Below are 17059 nucleotides of genomic sequence, written 5' to 3'. Positions count from 1 at the left end.
GTGTTAGCCAGATGTAGAATGCCTCTATAGGTATGTGGTGTTTATATGATAATTTTAAGCAAAAGCGCATTAGATCGTCGTGTAATTGTTTATTAATCTTTTTAATGTTGCTGGTGGTAGTGGGTCTAAATTTGAAATCGTAAGATAGCAATTTGCGTAAGTGTGGGTGATCTATGATACCGAGATCTCCCATGATGATGTGTTTGTAGTGCTTATCCATGTAAGCACTATACTGAAGCAAATGACAAAAACATTCGGCCTCAGTATCACTCTTATCTAAGTTACAGGCAGTCTGCTTGTAGCTGCAAACGGTAAGTCCGAATGGTTTGTTGTAATAGAACCTGGTGCAAATGTGTGCGTTGTTAATAGGAAAATCATCTTTGTATATATTGATGAGATTGTTTAAGAAGATATAGCCCATTGTAGCATTCCCGAATTTGACACTAATATATTTGTTGGTGGCCGTAGTGTTCTTTCCAATCAAGAATTTAAAGATGTCCTTAAGTAGGTGGTTCAGGTGCGAGTTGTTGTGGTTATAGGCAGTGTTGATTTTGACTAACGCTCTGATTTTGCTATGTTTTAATCTGAAGATAAAGTTATGAATATGTTTGATATGTATATTAGGAGTATCCCAAGATACCAGCATATCTGTAAAGCTGCCAGTTATATTATTGGTGCAAGTTTTTTTATTGCTACTATTTACTTTTTTAGGTTTAGATGAGGGACTTTTAACCATTTGAAATAGATTGTAGACGCAGGTGTCTTGTACATTATTAGTGTAACAATGTCCGTTAAATTTACTGCTGAGTCCGTATGGATAGAGTGTTTTATGTTTTAGTATGCTGATGTTTTCTATCTCTAGCCTAGTGGTGTGGTTATTCTCTATTGCTAGGATAGTGATGGAGATATTATTAAAACAGTGTGTTTGGAAGTGTTGTAGTTCTATGTCTTTATGGTTGATGAAATTTTTTATGTGTGATCTATGTACATTAATTCTGATGTGTAGTTCACCACCTGTTTAACCAATGTATTTGGCTTCACATTCTGTGCAGTTGATAAGGTAAATGACCCCACTAGTGTGGCAGAAAGTTGTGGCATGGACATTTGTGTGATGTTTAGTATTCATATATGGGCAAGTTTGGCATAGCTGGTTGTTGCAGGTTTTAAATTTTAGGTAGTTGTTAATAGAAATATTCTTAGTGTCCGGCTCAGTGATATAGGATATGACCTGTGGTTTTGTAGTTGTATCCGTGTGTGCAACATTGCCGGCCTCATGCACCTCCTGAGGGCTAAAAGCATTAGATGCTGTGTGGCTAGTGGAGTAACTTGTCGGATCACCCAGAGCCCCAGTGAAATCCGCGGTACAATTTAACCTACGCGACCGACATAGTATCGTTATTTTTAGTGGTGTAGTAGCTCATAATAATAATTCAATCCTAGTGCAAGATCCTCTGGGATTAGCCTGGTGTGCCCACGCAGGTCAGAAGCACGTGTGAGAAATTTTGAAGCACAGGCCGTAGTATACCGTATAGGCCTAAATGTAGTTGTGTGTTACTATATAGGAAGAATCCTGGTAGACGAGTCACAGCTCAGGCATTCCCCCTTAGTATATCTGTATTAAGCGAAGAATTATTTGTAAATTTTAACATAGTTTTTTATAACTTTTATAATTGTGCCTTATTTTATTTTATTTATTTTTGCTCTATCATATTTCCATTTATGTTACTACCACTACTGCTTTTTCGTCTTTTTGCCTTACGTTTTATCTCATTTTGTTTTACTCTCACTTTATATTACATATTGTACTTCTAGGTTTTTGCCACAGTGCTGAAGTTGGGCTTTTGCACGTTACTTGGGAGTTTTTGACACACAGGTCTTTTGCAGACTGCACCTAATCTCACTCAACCTGCTACCTCATTGCCAATCCAATAAAAAAAAAATGTTTTACTCTACCATATTCTATCATATCTAGGAAATTTTTACTCTACCATAATCTATCATATCTAGAACATATATATATATATACAAGAGAGTCTCAAAAAAAAAATTGTATACACACTTTTACAGCCCACAAATAAATAATAAACAATTAAAAATTATGGCTGAAACAAGACTAAATTTTGAAGAAAGGAAATTCACCCTGTGAAAGGTATCTGTCAAAATGTGCAGAGGACCCACAGTTTCAAAACAAGATTCTTTGGAGCGATGAGGCTACATTTAAGTTAAATGCCTCAATCACCACAATTGCAGCTACTGGGCGACTGAGAACCGGTATGTTACAGAGACACGCCATGTGAACTTACCAGGGGTTACAGTGTGGTGTGGATTGTCAGTGTTGGGCCTAATTGGACCATTCTTTTTTGACAACACTGTAACTGGTGCCGTTTATTTGAACCTGCTACAGGATTCTGTCATGACATGCATTCACGAGATGTTTGCGGATGAGGAGGACTTTTATTTCCAGCAGGATGGAGCCCCCCCCCACTTCCATCATGATGTAAGGGCCTTTCTTGATGAAAATTTGCTGAACAATCGATGAAATGAAAGCAGCCATTGGCTGCTTTCATTTCATCGACTGTTGATAGGTTTATTGTGGATAGGCTTACTCTCAGCTCCTCTTCTACCAACTTTAGTCTCTCTCTCTCTTTTTTTTGTTTAATCTCGTTTAAAGCGGAAAACCCTGTTTCGCACAAGTAGGAAGTGGAAAACGGCAATAAAATTCTAATTGCCTTTTCTGAAATTTTTGGAAATTCATTTTGAATTTTGATTCAAAATTTGCTAACGTTAGTGTTATTAAAGTGAATTTCCAGCGACTGGTCACTGTGGATCTCAGCCAATTCTTCTTCCTCTTGCAAATCGGTCAGAAATACCCACAAATATTTTTTGGTATCAAGGGAAGTAATGGTAAATTTTTGTCTTTAACAGCTCTAATATTTTGCTTATTACATTAATTATTTTAGTATACAGTGTATACAACGGCTGTATACAGTTATTTTAGTATACAGCCAAAATGAAATTTGGCGGTCAAGGGAGCACCGTTGGTGCAAATGCCGACACACGACTTCCATAAAATACCACACTTTCGTAATTATTATTCATTACTTCGAAAATATCTTGGCCGGTTGTTCTTTCGGTGAGTTCTTTACAACAACAAAAAAAGAAAATAATTAATAATTGCGTCATTTTCGATAAACCTGACAAATGCTATTAATTGGGCTTTCCTGCTAATATCCATAGAATTATCTACTTGCAATGCAAGCAGTTGCCCAAAATTATTAATATTTCCAACAAATTGTCCTTCAGTATCATCAGAAATTTCTTTTATACGCCTGCTAATTGTGCTGTTCAAAAGTGATACTATCATTATTCTTTTTTCAGCTTCCTCTCCCAGGATACTTTTCACGATTACCCAACATGCTGGTAAAATCAGGCTTTCTGCAATCAGGTGAAATTTCTTTCTTTCTTTCCTTTTTTTTTTTTTTTTTTTTTGCCACCAGTTCAGCTACTCAAAAGGCTTCTTGAGCTTTATCAGATATTTTAGTCATACTATAAAATTCTGTACCTTGTTTTCTAGTAGAGACCTGCAGTCTTTTAAAATATTCCATAGTTTTGGACGATGAATTCTCGTGTTTCGTAGAAAAATGATGCTGCAATTTAACCGGCATCATTGATTCATTTGGCAATTTTAAACCACATACCACACATAAAGGCAGAGGACAACCTTGGGTACCAATATAAGAAAATTCCATCACCAAATAATCATCATCATATTTATGACAACATATTTTCCTCTTTTTTGATGTTGATGGTTGCTCATTTTTGTTTTTGTCATTTTCTCCAAGCTTGTTATCAATTTGCCTCTTCTGATTTCCTTTCACTAAAAATTTACCCATTGCTAATAACTTCTAAAAACAGTTAATCGAACCTGTTCTTTACAAATTAACTGAATATGACATTTTAGAGATATAAAAACACAAAAAGTACTTTTAAAACACAAAGGAAATTTCTTACTATGCTGCTTACAAGTTGCACTTGGGAGAGTCTCTCAAATGATAAGAATGGCTGAATAAAGGTGTACAGATCTACTACTAGGAATCAAAATGTGATGTCACATTGACCACATTTTGAAGGTGCAGTGTAAACAAATTTTTTATTTGAATTCATTTTTATTATAAAACTTGGATTTATTAATTTTTTTATTTGCATTTTCTGCAGCACACAGGTTGAGAAACACTGAAATAATATATTACCATCTCCCTGACAATGGAGTCACCAACAATAACTAGCTCCTGTGGGACCAGTGCATTCTGCCTTGGAGATTACTGCAGTGTTGCCTGATACACAAGAGTGAGCTCTGGCACTGAGTTGGGCAGCTGAGAGCTTGACGGGTCCCCCAATTTAATATATCCGGGAGCATCTACCCAGTCCTTGAAACTCTCATAACGGCCCATAACAATGCTGAGTTGGCATTTAACTTCTTCACACTTTGGTTTTGATGGTACAAGTATTAAAAAAAGTTTGAGAATTGCTGGTATAGGGTATACTAATTATTTAAGCATATGGTTTACTGAGCCTTATAAGCCACGATCCCAAAGAATTAGAGGAAAATCTTAATCAGTTATGCACAGTTAGTAAGGATTTTGGACTAAAGATGAATATGGATAAAACAAAAGTAATGATGAACAAGTATGCCACAGAAAGGGAAATAATGATTGAAGGAGCAGTAATTGAAAAGGTGGAGTCATATACTTATCTGGGACAAGTTATTAGCTGTAATAATGATAAATGGCTGGAAGTCAAGAGAAGAATAAATTTAGGATGGATATCATTCAGGAAATATAGTCACATACTGAAGAGCAATATCCCAGTTTGTCTGAAACTTAAAATAATGAACCAGTGTATACTCTCCACCATGACTTATGGAAATGAAACTTGGGCACTCACCAAAAGAATGGAAGAGAAGCTGAGAACTACACAGCGAAGAATGGAACGAATTATATTGGGAATCAGACTGTTAGATAAGAAGAGAAACACATGGATTAGGCAGCAAACTCAAGTAAAGGACATTCTTATTAAAACTAAAGAACTAAAATGGTCTTGGGCAGGACACATAGCTCGAAGACATGATGACAGATGGACTAAGAAAATAACAGAATGGTACCCAAGAGGAGCTAGAAGAAAACTTGGAAGACAAAGGCATTCTTTACAAATTAACTGAATATGAAATTCATGAGTTTGTGGGTAGTAAATGGATGGCCAGTGCTTAAAACAGAAGGAACTGGAAAGTTGCTGGAGAGGCCTTCATCCTGCAGTGGATTGAAAATGGCTGATGATGATGATAAGGTTTTGGCTTTATATTAATGATATTTGAAAGTACTTTAAAGCAAAGTTACTAAAGCAATACTTTTGATTTGTTGGCAAAGTTCTAGACATAATCAAAATTATTATTATCATTTTATTTTTTTGCAAAACACATACCTTGGACATATGCTTTCAGCTTTCTTTCCACAGTCATAGCAAAAAACATGTTTGCATGGAATCTAAAATTGTTAAAAAATATATTAATAGATAAATATCAAACAACTACCCACCCAGTTCTTCTGTAGCATGGGTTATTATAACATAAATTTAAAATTAATTATAGCATGGTTGAAAAGTATGTGCTTGGCCCTAGAAGTATGTGTTTACAAGGTATGCATATTGCATATTTGAATCTGTATGCTGCCACAAAAATTTTGCGGACTATTGCTGAGCAAAACTGTATGCTGCCATAACAATGAAGCTATAAACTACTGGTACCTGCACTGTAGTATAAAAAGTATCTGTGGTGTTTTAATATCTGATGTACACTCTATTAGTATTACAGATAACTTTCAGTTCAGAGACTGAATGACATTAAAAGAGTGGGAATCTGAATTATCAGAACTTACCTCTCAAAGTGCTTGTGAATTAATGAGTAAAATTAAAAGGAGGTGCGAATATTAAACTGGTTAAAATTAAATTGCACGAGAAAAGTGGACTTTGCTCACCATAAAAGGAATCACTAACTAGAAAAAAAAAAAAAAAAAAAAAACCCAACAGCCTGAACAGAGGGCTTTTGTAACAAAATATTTTTGTTCCTTGCTTCATTTGTCCTATATTCCATAGCCGAGTGGTCAGGAGCGGGAGTGCAGCAGCAGCACACGCTCTTTGAGTTAGACCGGGGTTCAAGCACTGACTGCTGAATACAGTCGATCTGCCAACCCGCACTGGACCAGCGTGGCAGATTATGGTCCATTTCCCTCAGCATGAATTGTTGAGGAGGCTTCCATCCTACAGTGGGTTGATAATGGCTGCACTTTTCTTTTTTACTTTGCATACTTTTTTTGGCCTAAGCGTGGTCAGGTGGCACTGGTCTAATTTTATTATCTATTGGGCTATAACTTTGGCTGTATTTGCTCCTTACTTGATATTTTTAAAATTTTTAGATACATATTCCTTCCATTTCTACTTCTGTGCTTGTTTCTTCTTTTTCTGCTTTTTTATTTCAAATTTTTTACTGTGCTGCATAAGCAGTACCAACAACACGTCGTATAATATATAGAACCAATGCGAAGTCTTGTTGGATACTGCTTATGCAGCCACTTAAGTTTGTGGTCATCTCTTTCTTTCTTTATTCTTATAATTAAACATTTTATTTTTACAGTTTTATATACATATATTGATCTGTAATAGTGCCACAGAAAAGGTTAGGCTAGCAAAGGCAGATTACGGGAAATCGCTGGCAAAGAGGGGGGGGGGATAAGGAATTCTTCACATATATAACTGCAGAGAAGAGAAGGACAAACCAGATCGGACCCTTATGAAATGGATGCAGGACAGTATTAGATACCATAGCTGAAGTTGCAGATGAACTCAACAGTTACTTTGCATCGCATCGATTTTACAGAAGAAAAACCCTTTACATCAATGAGAAATTATGGGAGTGAATTTGAAAAAAATATAATTAATAATGTTGAAATTTTGCATGTTTTTTTAATGAAAAAACTTTTGTGCCTACAGGTCAGTAAGGCACCTGGGGTTGACAGCATATACCTTATAATCTTAAGGGAGGTGGCAAGTGAGTGCATTTAACCATTGAAGCTAATTTTGAGAGCATCAATAGACTCTGGAATGATTCCGTTGGATTGGAAAAGTGACAATGTATCTCCAATACATAAGGGCAGTTCTAAGAGTGAAGTGGGAAATTATCGGCCAGTTAGTCAAACTTCAGTAGTAGGGAAAATCACGGAGACAATGATCACGGATGGAATTCAGGATCATTTAGACAGAAATGGAATTATGAAGGATATTCAGCATGGTTTTTAAAGAGAAAATCATGTTTAACTAATCTGGTTAGCTATTTTTACAGGGTCATTCAAGAGCTGGACTTGGGGAATAATTTCAACATTGTTTATTTGGATTTCAGCAAAGCATTTGACTCAGTCCCACATGAGCAGTTACTTTATAAGCTGGAAAAGGTTGGAATTACAGGGAAAATCCTTAGATGGATAGTGGATGTCTTCAGAGTGGGAAGCAGAGAGTTGTGATAAATGGTTCTTCCTCAGATTGGGTTGATGCAAGAAGTGGGATTCCCCAAGGATCAGTATTACGACCACTGTTGTTTTTGATTTTCATAAATAACATCGATGAAAGGATAGAGAGGGCGTGATGTCTAAATTTGCAGATGATGTAAAGATTGGTAGAGGAGTTAATGACTGCTACCAAGCAGAGCTTCTTCAGAATGACCTAGATAAACTTCAGGGATGGTCAGAAAAATGGCACCTATGCTGTAATCCAGCAAAGTGTAAGGTACTGCAGCTGGGAAACAGTAACCCCCAAAATAACTTATACACTTGGCAGAGTTGAACTTAAGCCAGTAGTGGAGGAAAGGGACTTGGATATTACAATACAGTCAGACACGAAGTTCTCTGAGCATTGTAGACTGGTTGCAAGGAAGGCCCATGGTGTCCTATCGATGATTTATCGAACAACTGCTAGTAGAGATAAGGACGTCATAATCCCATTATATAAGGCCATTGTTAGACCACACTTGGAATACTGTGTTCAAGTATGGAGACTGTGCCTAAAGAAAGACATTGTGCTTCTTGAAAGGGTCCAAAGACAGGTAACTCACGTTGTGAGATCGATAAAAGGGGGTCCGTATGAGGAAAGACTTCGTATATGTGGATTGCACATCTTGGAAACTATGCCCCTTAGAAGAGACTTGATAGAGGTGTTCAAGGCTCTGAGAGGCATAAGTAAAATGAATGAGGACGAAATTTTCACGGTTATAAATGATTCTAGAACTAGGGGCTATAATTTCAAGTTACGGAATGAGTTGTTTAGACTAGATTGCAGGAAGCTTTATTTTAGCCAGCAAGTTATAAATTACTGGAATAAGTTACCTATGTGGGTAGTAGAGGCTGACAGTTTGGGGAAATTCAAAGGTCAGCTGGATAATTACCTACGGGAGGAGTGAAACACATAGGTTGGCCATTTCCTTTTCTCTTATTAATTGTTATTAATTTTTTAAAATCTTCTTCTTCTTATTATTATTATTATTTGTTTAAATTGTCTTATTATTTTAATTTTATTTATTTTTTGTGATTTTATTTTATTATTATTATTATTTTTGGCTGGTGAAGCATAAGCCATAGGCTTCCTTGCACCATGTGGCCATTGCTAATATTAATACAGTCAGTCCTCGTATAGCGCGATAGTTGTGTTCCTAGAAACCCTCGTGCAATATAAACAACAGGCCCTATGGGAAAAATGGGGTTAAGTGCCGACCACCCAAGATTGAACACACATTTGTAACCAAAACATTACCAAACACAATAAATAACCGTAATAAAATACTTACGTATTTTATTTCAACTATTACGTAATAAAATATTGCTAATGCTTTTGCTTCTATAGTAAGCAAACTTGTTCTTTGTTTGATTTTCTATCCAAACAGATGACAACGGTTCCATCTCTTCCAATTCTTTGTGTCTTGATCTAATGAATTTTAATTACACTTTGAGTTGTTCCTGCTATGAAAGTTGTTTTTATTTTCTCTGCATTCTTTCTAATTCTTGGCGTTGCCTCATTTAGGTCTGTAGCATGTGCAATATCACATGGTCTTTCATTTCGCTCAAAGCGTTTCACAATTTCATATTTTTTCTCTATCGACAGAGGCAGACTGGCCATAAGCCTTACCAGGGAAACCCCGGTGGGCCGGAGGCCGGTGTGATTTTGGCCATAAACCATAGTATGAGGCCACTATAAATTTTCCCAGGTAAGAATTTTTGACCCAGTCCGTCTCTGTTTATCGATATTGCTTTTCTTTTTCTCTCTGAATCTGCAGTATCTTCACCAGGACGCTTCCTTTTCACACCTTTTAAGTATTTTACTCATTTTTAGGAAATAAAGCACAATTACAAAATGAGGAGGCACGCTTGATACACATAAACAAAGCTGCGCACGTGTAGCAACTGAATAAACAACACCGTAAAGGCTGAGATACACTATTAACACCGCACATTTTACTAAAGCACATTTCTAGAGGTTACTACCATAAAACAATAAAAACAATTTCCAGTTGCGTTTCTGCTAGTGGAATCTGTTATAAATTGGTAGTAAACTTGATCTAATTGCATTTGCGATTATACCGATAGCTGGAATTATGTTGGTTTTTATGTTATTATGGTGAAATGTGTTTCCCCTTCACCGATATAAAAAACATAAATACATTTTCAGAATCTTCTCTTCATTCCTATCGTGTTGCGTTCGGTTGGGGTGATTCTGCGTTCGACTGCCATTTCTTGTAAACACAAAGGCGAATCGTGCATAAGCGAATTCGGTTCGTGTTATATAAGATATCGTTCCCCTATTTATAAATCATGCATGATCGAATTCGTGTAGTGTAAACACGTGTTATACGAGGACTGACTGTACTAATATATATATACAGGGTGTCTCAAAAATACATGGCATAACTTCAGGAATTAGTTCCTCATATGTAGACAATAAAAATATTTAATATCAACATAGTTCTGGAAATACTTGGTTCCCGAGTTATTAACCAGAATGTTAACCATCACAAGGTACCGGACATTCCGGTACCTTGTGATGATTTCCTTCATCACAAGGTACTGACAGAATCTAGTGTTTTCCATTCTGACCATGTACTCAAATCAGGAGCAAGCGGATATGCACTTTATGTACGGTTTGGCGGACGGCAATGCTCTGGAGGCTTGTCGTTTGTACCATGAAAGGTGTCCAGAACGAAGATGTCCAGACAGGAAAACAAACATGCATGTGCTGATTCCAGGAGTGGCATGCACAACATCCAAAATCTCCTCCTCTACTTCAGGAGTTGTAGTTCTTGGTCGTCCTCTGTCAGCAGTACGAGGTGTAAAGGTCCCATGTTTACATAGGCGGCGATGGATACCTTCAAACGTTTTTCTGTATGGACATCTTCATGTCCTGACTTTCTTTCAAAAGAAAGAAAGTCAGGTTTCAATCAGCACTTTAAACAAAAATGTTATAAGAGGAAATACACAGATATAGATTGTTATCAGATGATCCTGACTTATGAAAAGCTTTGCCAGGGTCTCAGCCAGATGAATAAAAGTTGATTGTTATGTGGAAAAACAATTTTTTCTCCATCAGATTGTTAAAATTAATCTCTTTATTATAGCTTCTTAATGCATGAGAAACTAATTATTAGGCATGGATGTGGTTTAAATGACACAAACTTATAATAGCACAGGAAACATATTCGCTGCTGACAACAAATCAGGGATGAAACAGACAACTGTGATGTTAATACAAAATACCTCTACTAACAATGGCCTTTGCAACAGGACCCATCTGACTGTTCAGAATTCAACAAATTGATCATTTCCTGTTGGATCTTAACTGACGAGAGGCAGAATAACATGTTAACTAATTCCTATATAATACTGAACATGAAAAATGGTCAGAATTAACCTTCTGTTCTCAATGGTTTCTCAGATGATCCTGACTTATGAAAACCTTTATGAGCATTAGAGTTCTGGTTCATACTATCAATGGTTTCTCATATTATTGACTTTTGGTATGGCCATCAAAAAATGTCAGGAGACAAACTTTCAATCACAAAGATCAGAATATGCCAATCTTTGTTCATAGTCAATTGTGTACAACTCTGTCTGAGTGTAGAACTGTACCAAAATTCAAATTACAGATGCTTAAGATCTCACTGAGACCAAAATGATTTGCAATATTGGGTACAAAAAGGTTTTAAGCAATGCATCCACAGGGTAAGAAATAAGTTAATATACATTTTTGCTTTTTTAAGTTTAACTTTTAATTATTATTTGTTTGATCTTAACTGCATATAAAAATAGCTGCAAATCATTCACCAAGATTTAAAATATATTTATTCATTCACTGTTGAGTTCTGAGAGCTTCAAGTTGGCAAGTGAATATAGCAAGGGATAGCCTCCTAGTAGTCTATGAAAGCTCACATACTTTGATATATAATCATATTTAAAAGACTGAGGATATATTTGGTCTGGTAATATATTAACCTGCCACTTGATGCACATGTGCCAGGAAGGTTTTTTATCCATCAAGATGAAAAACCACTTGACTTTAAGAATCATTCTGTCCTGGTTTTTTTTTTTTTTTTGAAGGAAAACAGAAGTTTTCATCCATCATCCAAACCAACTAACTAGATCACAGAGAAAAGGCCCACAAAAGTCTTAATCCTCCTCATTTATGACTTGAGCCCAAGTTTTTTTTTTTTTTTAACAGTGGCAGTAAATGTGTAAAACTATCACAGATTAACAGGTTTGCACTGTTTCAACTTAAGTTTACACCACAGAAAATCCACAGAACCTATCTGAACCAGTTAATGTCAGTTTTGTATCATTCCAATACAAAAAGTAATTTTATGTTACTTAAAATTATACTATACATTTTTATAGAAGCACTAAAGCAATAAACATTAAACATTTTTTCCAATTAATTTTACTTTTTTATCAATCCGTATGTAAAGGTGACATAATGCAGTGTTTTTAAACATGAACAAAAATGTGCAAGGTCAGCACTGCAATTTGAAAAATCTCTGTTAATCAAAATAAAGTCAGGAAACCATTGAAGGATAATGTCAGGCAAAATATTATGAATGTATATTCAAAACTATAAGAAGAAATACCCAAGGAGAGCATCAGTTCTGTTACTAATAAAATTCTTCTTCTGGCGTTTAACCCAGGGTGGGTCTTAGCCTTCTGAACGATGTTCCACCAATAAGCCCTAGCAAAAGTCAAACTTCTTATTCTCATGATCTTTAAAGTTCTCTTCTACGTCATCCATCCATCTTTTCTTCAGTCTTCCTCTTGCCCTCCTACCGGTAGGTTTCCATTTTATTATCCTCTTAGTTGTTCTGCTGTCATCCATTCTCATAACATGTCCCAACCAGGCAAGTTTCTGGCTCTTCACAAATCTGATGATGTCTGCACCCTGAAAATAAGATTGTCAAGTTCATGGTTCATTCTGATCCTCCAGGATCCATCAACGTCTTGTACAGGCCCAAAGACTTTTTTCAAAATTCTACGCTTGAACACTCTCAACAACTGCTCATCTTTACTCGTTAATGTCCAAGCTTCACAGCCGCATGTTACAACTAGTCTAATGAGACTTTGTATATTCTTAATTTTAAATGTCTGTTCAATACTCTGGACTTCATTAGTTTTTCATGTGCATAGAAGTATCTATTTCCACTCAGGATACGGGACGTAATTTCATTAATAATACAGTTGGACTGGTTTATCTGAGAACCTTAATAGGCGAAATTTTGAACATGCTCAAACGAGAAGCTGCTGGTTCTTGTTATTGTTATTTGGTTTTTAGGAGCATTAGCAACTAAGGCCATACTGCTCCGGGATATGCGGTGGTCATTCCCTGACCTTTCTGCATCCTCCGTATTTGGTGGTCACAGGCTTGAACCCTGGTCTAATCAAGAAGCGTGTGCTACGCACTGCTGCTCCTGCCCACCTGGCTACAGAGAAGCCTGCTAGTTCTTAAATTTTCCGTGTTATCTGCTGTTCTCCAGACTTCCATATATTTTGTCTTTGCTTCATTTATCCCAAGTCCTCTTCTTTGTGCTTCACTATCCAGCCTGGCCACTGTTTCCTCCAGTGTTACTTTAGTCCTACTGATAATAGCGACATCATCGGCATATGCACAGATCTGCACTGTCTTTGTGCCTGTGTCCAGTCACTTCTAATTTTCTGACAGCCGCCTCTAAAACCAAGTTAAATAACACAGTAGAGAGTGCATTGCCCTGTCTAACACCAGCATTAATGTCAAAGGGAGTCATCAACTCAATGTCAATTCTCACCACTGCTTTAGAGCCAGCCAGGGTTGCTTTTAAGAGCCTAACAATCTTTGCGGATATGCCCAGGAGAAGGAGATCATTTATCATTTCCTCTGTTGAGTGAAGCAAAAGTTTGTTTAAAATCTAGATATAGGTTAAATAAGTATATTATACTCAAATGCTTTTTCCTGTATCTGCCAAAAGATGAAAACCTGGTCGATTGAGTCTGAAACCACACTGATATTCTCCAATAATTTTCTCTGAATATGCTGCCAATAAAATTAACAAAATTTAAAAAGGCAGCTAAATTATAAGTTAATATTCTATGGATGGGCGCAGGGTGTATTAATAAATTATGCCACACCATTTATTGTGTGAGATGCTGTATCTTTTTCAGTGGTATCAACTTGGGTTGAAACAGAGCATAGTGTAGCTACAATTCTGCTAAATCATTTAGTCTATGACACTTGGAGGGAGGGAAGGAAATCTAAATATTCTGATATAACAATTAATAAAATTCACAATACTTACCATTCTGCCATAATTTAAAATTGGAAGTATACATTTTGCACAGCAGTGAATCATAGGATTGATCACTTTTTCCCCAATTAAATTGACCTAATAAAATTTAAAAATAATTTAATAATAAAATTAAAGTACTGAATATAATTGAGACAAATGAATAATCTCTGGTCTGTGATATCCCAAACTATATATGCAATAAAACAACATTATATTAAAGAAATTAAATGGTGAACATGGTAACAGCATTTGAAACATTAAAGTACTAATGGAATATGCAAATAAACATACATACTGAACACTGAAGAGGCCAGACAATGTTCAATCTATCCAGAAACTAAAAATTACAATCAAACTATATTCTACAGACCATATTATATAAGTCATTTGATTCAAAGGAATCAATGAATCAACTAAAACTTTCTCTAGAGATAATGTGTTGCTGCCTTCAAATTTAAAAAATTACATCTATCTGATTTTTATTGTGAAAAACCAAAGGTTTTATATATATATATATAAAAAGAACACCAAGTGAAAGAAGATCAAAAATGGTTTTATTTTTATTCAAAGTAAAGGAAGACGTCTGTTGGTGCTGGAATAGGAGAGTAAGATAGATGGTTGATCTGTACAATGCCAAGTTTCATCAGAAATGTCTTCACGACACGTGTAGAATGGGTAGAAGCATTGTCATGCAACAAGAATCAGCTGCCTTGATCTTGAAAATGCAGCCCCCACCCAGGAAATATGTTTCAATAGTCTTTGAAGCACCTTATGTAGAACACCGTATTGACACTCTCTCTCTCTCTCTCTCTCTCTCTCTCTCTCTCTCTCTCTCTCTCTCTCTCTCTCTCTCTCTCTCTCTCTCTCTCTCTCTCTCTCTCCCCCCCCCCCCCTTCAGGTACAAATTACTTGGGAATCACTCTGTTTGTCGAAAAACATGATCAGCATTGTCTTGATCCTGGGCATCTGTAAGCAAAACCTTTTGGGTCTTGGTGGTGATTTTGAAGTTCACTGCATGCTCTGATGCTTTGTCTCTGGGTGGTACTGAAACACTCAACATTCATCTCCAGTGACAATACAGTCAAGGAAGTTAGGACTGTCTTGACAATTCTGAATAAAGTCATCACATGATGACACTCTTCATTGTTTCTGTTCATCCAGGAGGCTGCATGGCACAAATTTTGAACATACCTTCCTTTTCTCTAAATCTTCATGCAGAATTTAATGAATTGTCTCCTTATTCATATCCAAATCAACATTCTGAGGGTCAAACAATCTCTTGCCAAAATTTCCCAAACTTTTTCAAACCTTTCTTCATTTCGAGAGGTTGGCAGATACCCACTTCTTGGATCAATGTGAACATCCCCATGTCTCTCTTTGAACGGCTTATACTATTCAAACACTAGTATGACTTAAAGTTTCATCACCATAAACAGTTTTTAACATTTCATATGTTTCTGTTGCAGATTTTCCCAAATTAAAGCAAATTTTGATATTTATTCATTCCTCCACTGCAAAATTGTGGCACAGAATATTAATTCTACTAATGAAACTGGTCATTATTTGCAACCTGTCAGTCTAGTGAACAAGCTCTGTACTATCATCTGGTGGTTGAAGTTTGAACTACAATAAAAACCATTTCTATTTATTTTTAAACTCATAAAACATGACTACAATATTGCCAGTCCAGAAACTTTATTGCCACGCCTTGTGTGTGAGTAAATCCAGACTTTAGCCTTGAAACTATTAGGGCGCCTCCGTAGCCAGATGGGCAGGAACGGTAGTGCGTAGCACACGCTTCTTGATTAGACCGGGGTTCGAGCCCGTGACCACCAAATACGGAGTGATGCAGAAAGTCAGGGAATGACCATTGCATATCCCCAGCCCGGATAAAAGATGAGGGTTGGCGTCAGGAAGGGCATCCGGCCGTAAAAATTGCATGCCAAAACAATAAAAACGCTGACCCCATATATAATGGGAAAAAGCGAGGACAAAAAAAAAAGCCTTGAAACTATTAGATAATTAGATGACAGATGTTTGTCTGCATTCTAATTTATGACTTGCTGTCTTGGGAATGCTCTGTATTATCCATAACAGCGACAGGCTTGGACTTCTGCCCACTTTAGAATGACACCATTATCCACAAGACAACCTAAAATTTCTAATACTGTTTTTCAACTATTCAACTATAGTAGCACACACAACTGCTAAACACAATTAATGATTGTAAAACTCCTCTGACCTATGGTCATGCTGAATCATAAACAGAATGTGCTACTCATAAAAGGCAGCATGCAACAACTGTTTCGGGTCTTACTGGACTCTCATCCGACGACTTTTATTCATGATCTTGTATCGAATAGTGAATAATGTATCAAGTCTAAATGAGCAGCCAAACTGAAATAATAACTGTTTCTTTGCATTTTATTTTTCTTTTTTGTATCTCAAGGACACTACGTTCCCTCCAATGACAGCAAGTGGTCTTGGACTTTGAAAAGGAATAATTCATAAGTCAATATAAAATTACTCTCATTTTGAGACACACATATACAGGGTGTCTCAAAAATACACGGCATAACTTCAGGAATGAGTTCCTCATATGTAGACAATAAAAATATTTTATATCAACATAGTTCCGGAAATGCTTGGTTCCCGAGTTATTAACCGGAATGTCTTATCTCCCGCAGGTGATTTCCTTCATCACAAGGTACTGACATCTACGACTCCTGAAGTAGAGGAGGAGATTTTGGATGTTGTGCATGCCACTCCTGGAATCAGCACACGCAGAATAGCAATGCAACTGGCTGTTCAATGTTTGACTATTTGGAGAGTGTTGCGAGAACACCAGCTGTATCCTTACCATCTGCAATGGGTACAGGCCTTGTCACCAGCAGATTATCCTGCTCGAGTAAAGTTCTGCCAGTGGTTCTGGCAGCAGTGTGGTACAACTCCTCACTTTCCTGCCTTAGTGATATTCACAGATGAAGCACAGTTCGCACGAGACGGAATCCAAAACTTTCACAATCGGCATGTATGGGCTGAGGAAAACCCACATGCAATTCTTCCATCACATCACCAACGGCGGTTCAGCCTCAACATCTGGGCGGGTGTTTTTGGTGATAAGTTATTTGGGCCCCATGTACTTCCAAACAAACTCACAGGGCAGGC

The 17059-nt window shown here is 36.7% G+C and overlaps 1 protein-coding gene across 1 annotated transcript in view; it reads right to left on the bottom strand.

Annotated features, from left to right (window-relative positions):
- LOC150090342 (uncharacterized) overlaps positions 1 to 17059 on the bottom strand; it is a 119204-nt gene that overhangs the window by 43040 nt on the left and 59105 nt on the right. Inside the window, exons 5-6 of the mRNA XM_090389818.1 lie at positions 13901 to 13987; positions 5479 to 5540 (exon numbers count right to left, since the gene is read on the bottom strand). Of these exons, the coding sequence (XP_090245944.1) occupies positions 5479 to 5540; positions 13901 to 13987 (149 nt within the window). The remainder of the gene's footprint in view (positions 1 to 5478; positions 5541 to 13900; positions 13988 to 17059) is intronic.

This window comes from Mastigoproctus giganteus, chromosome 2 (genome assembly GCF_048544385.1).
Source record: "Mastigoproctus giganteus isolate SK-2022 chromosome 2, ASM4854438v1, whole genome shotgun sequence".
Taxonomy (NCBI): Eukaryota; Metazoa; Arthropoda; class Arachnida; order Uropygi; family Thelyphonidae; genus Mastigoproctus; species Mastigoproctus giganteus.
This window is presented reverse-complemented; position numbering and strand designations above follow the sequence as displayed.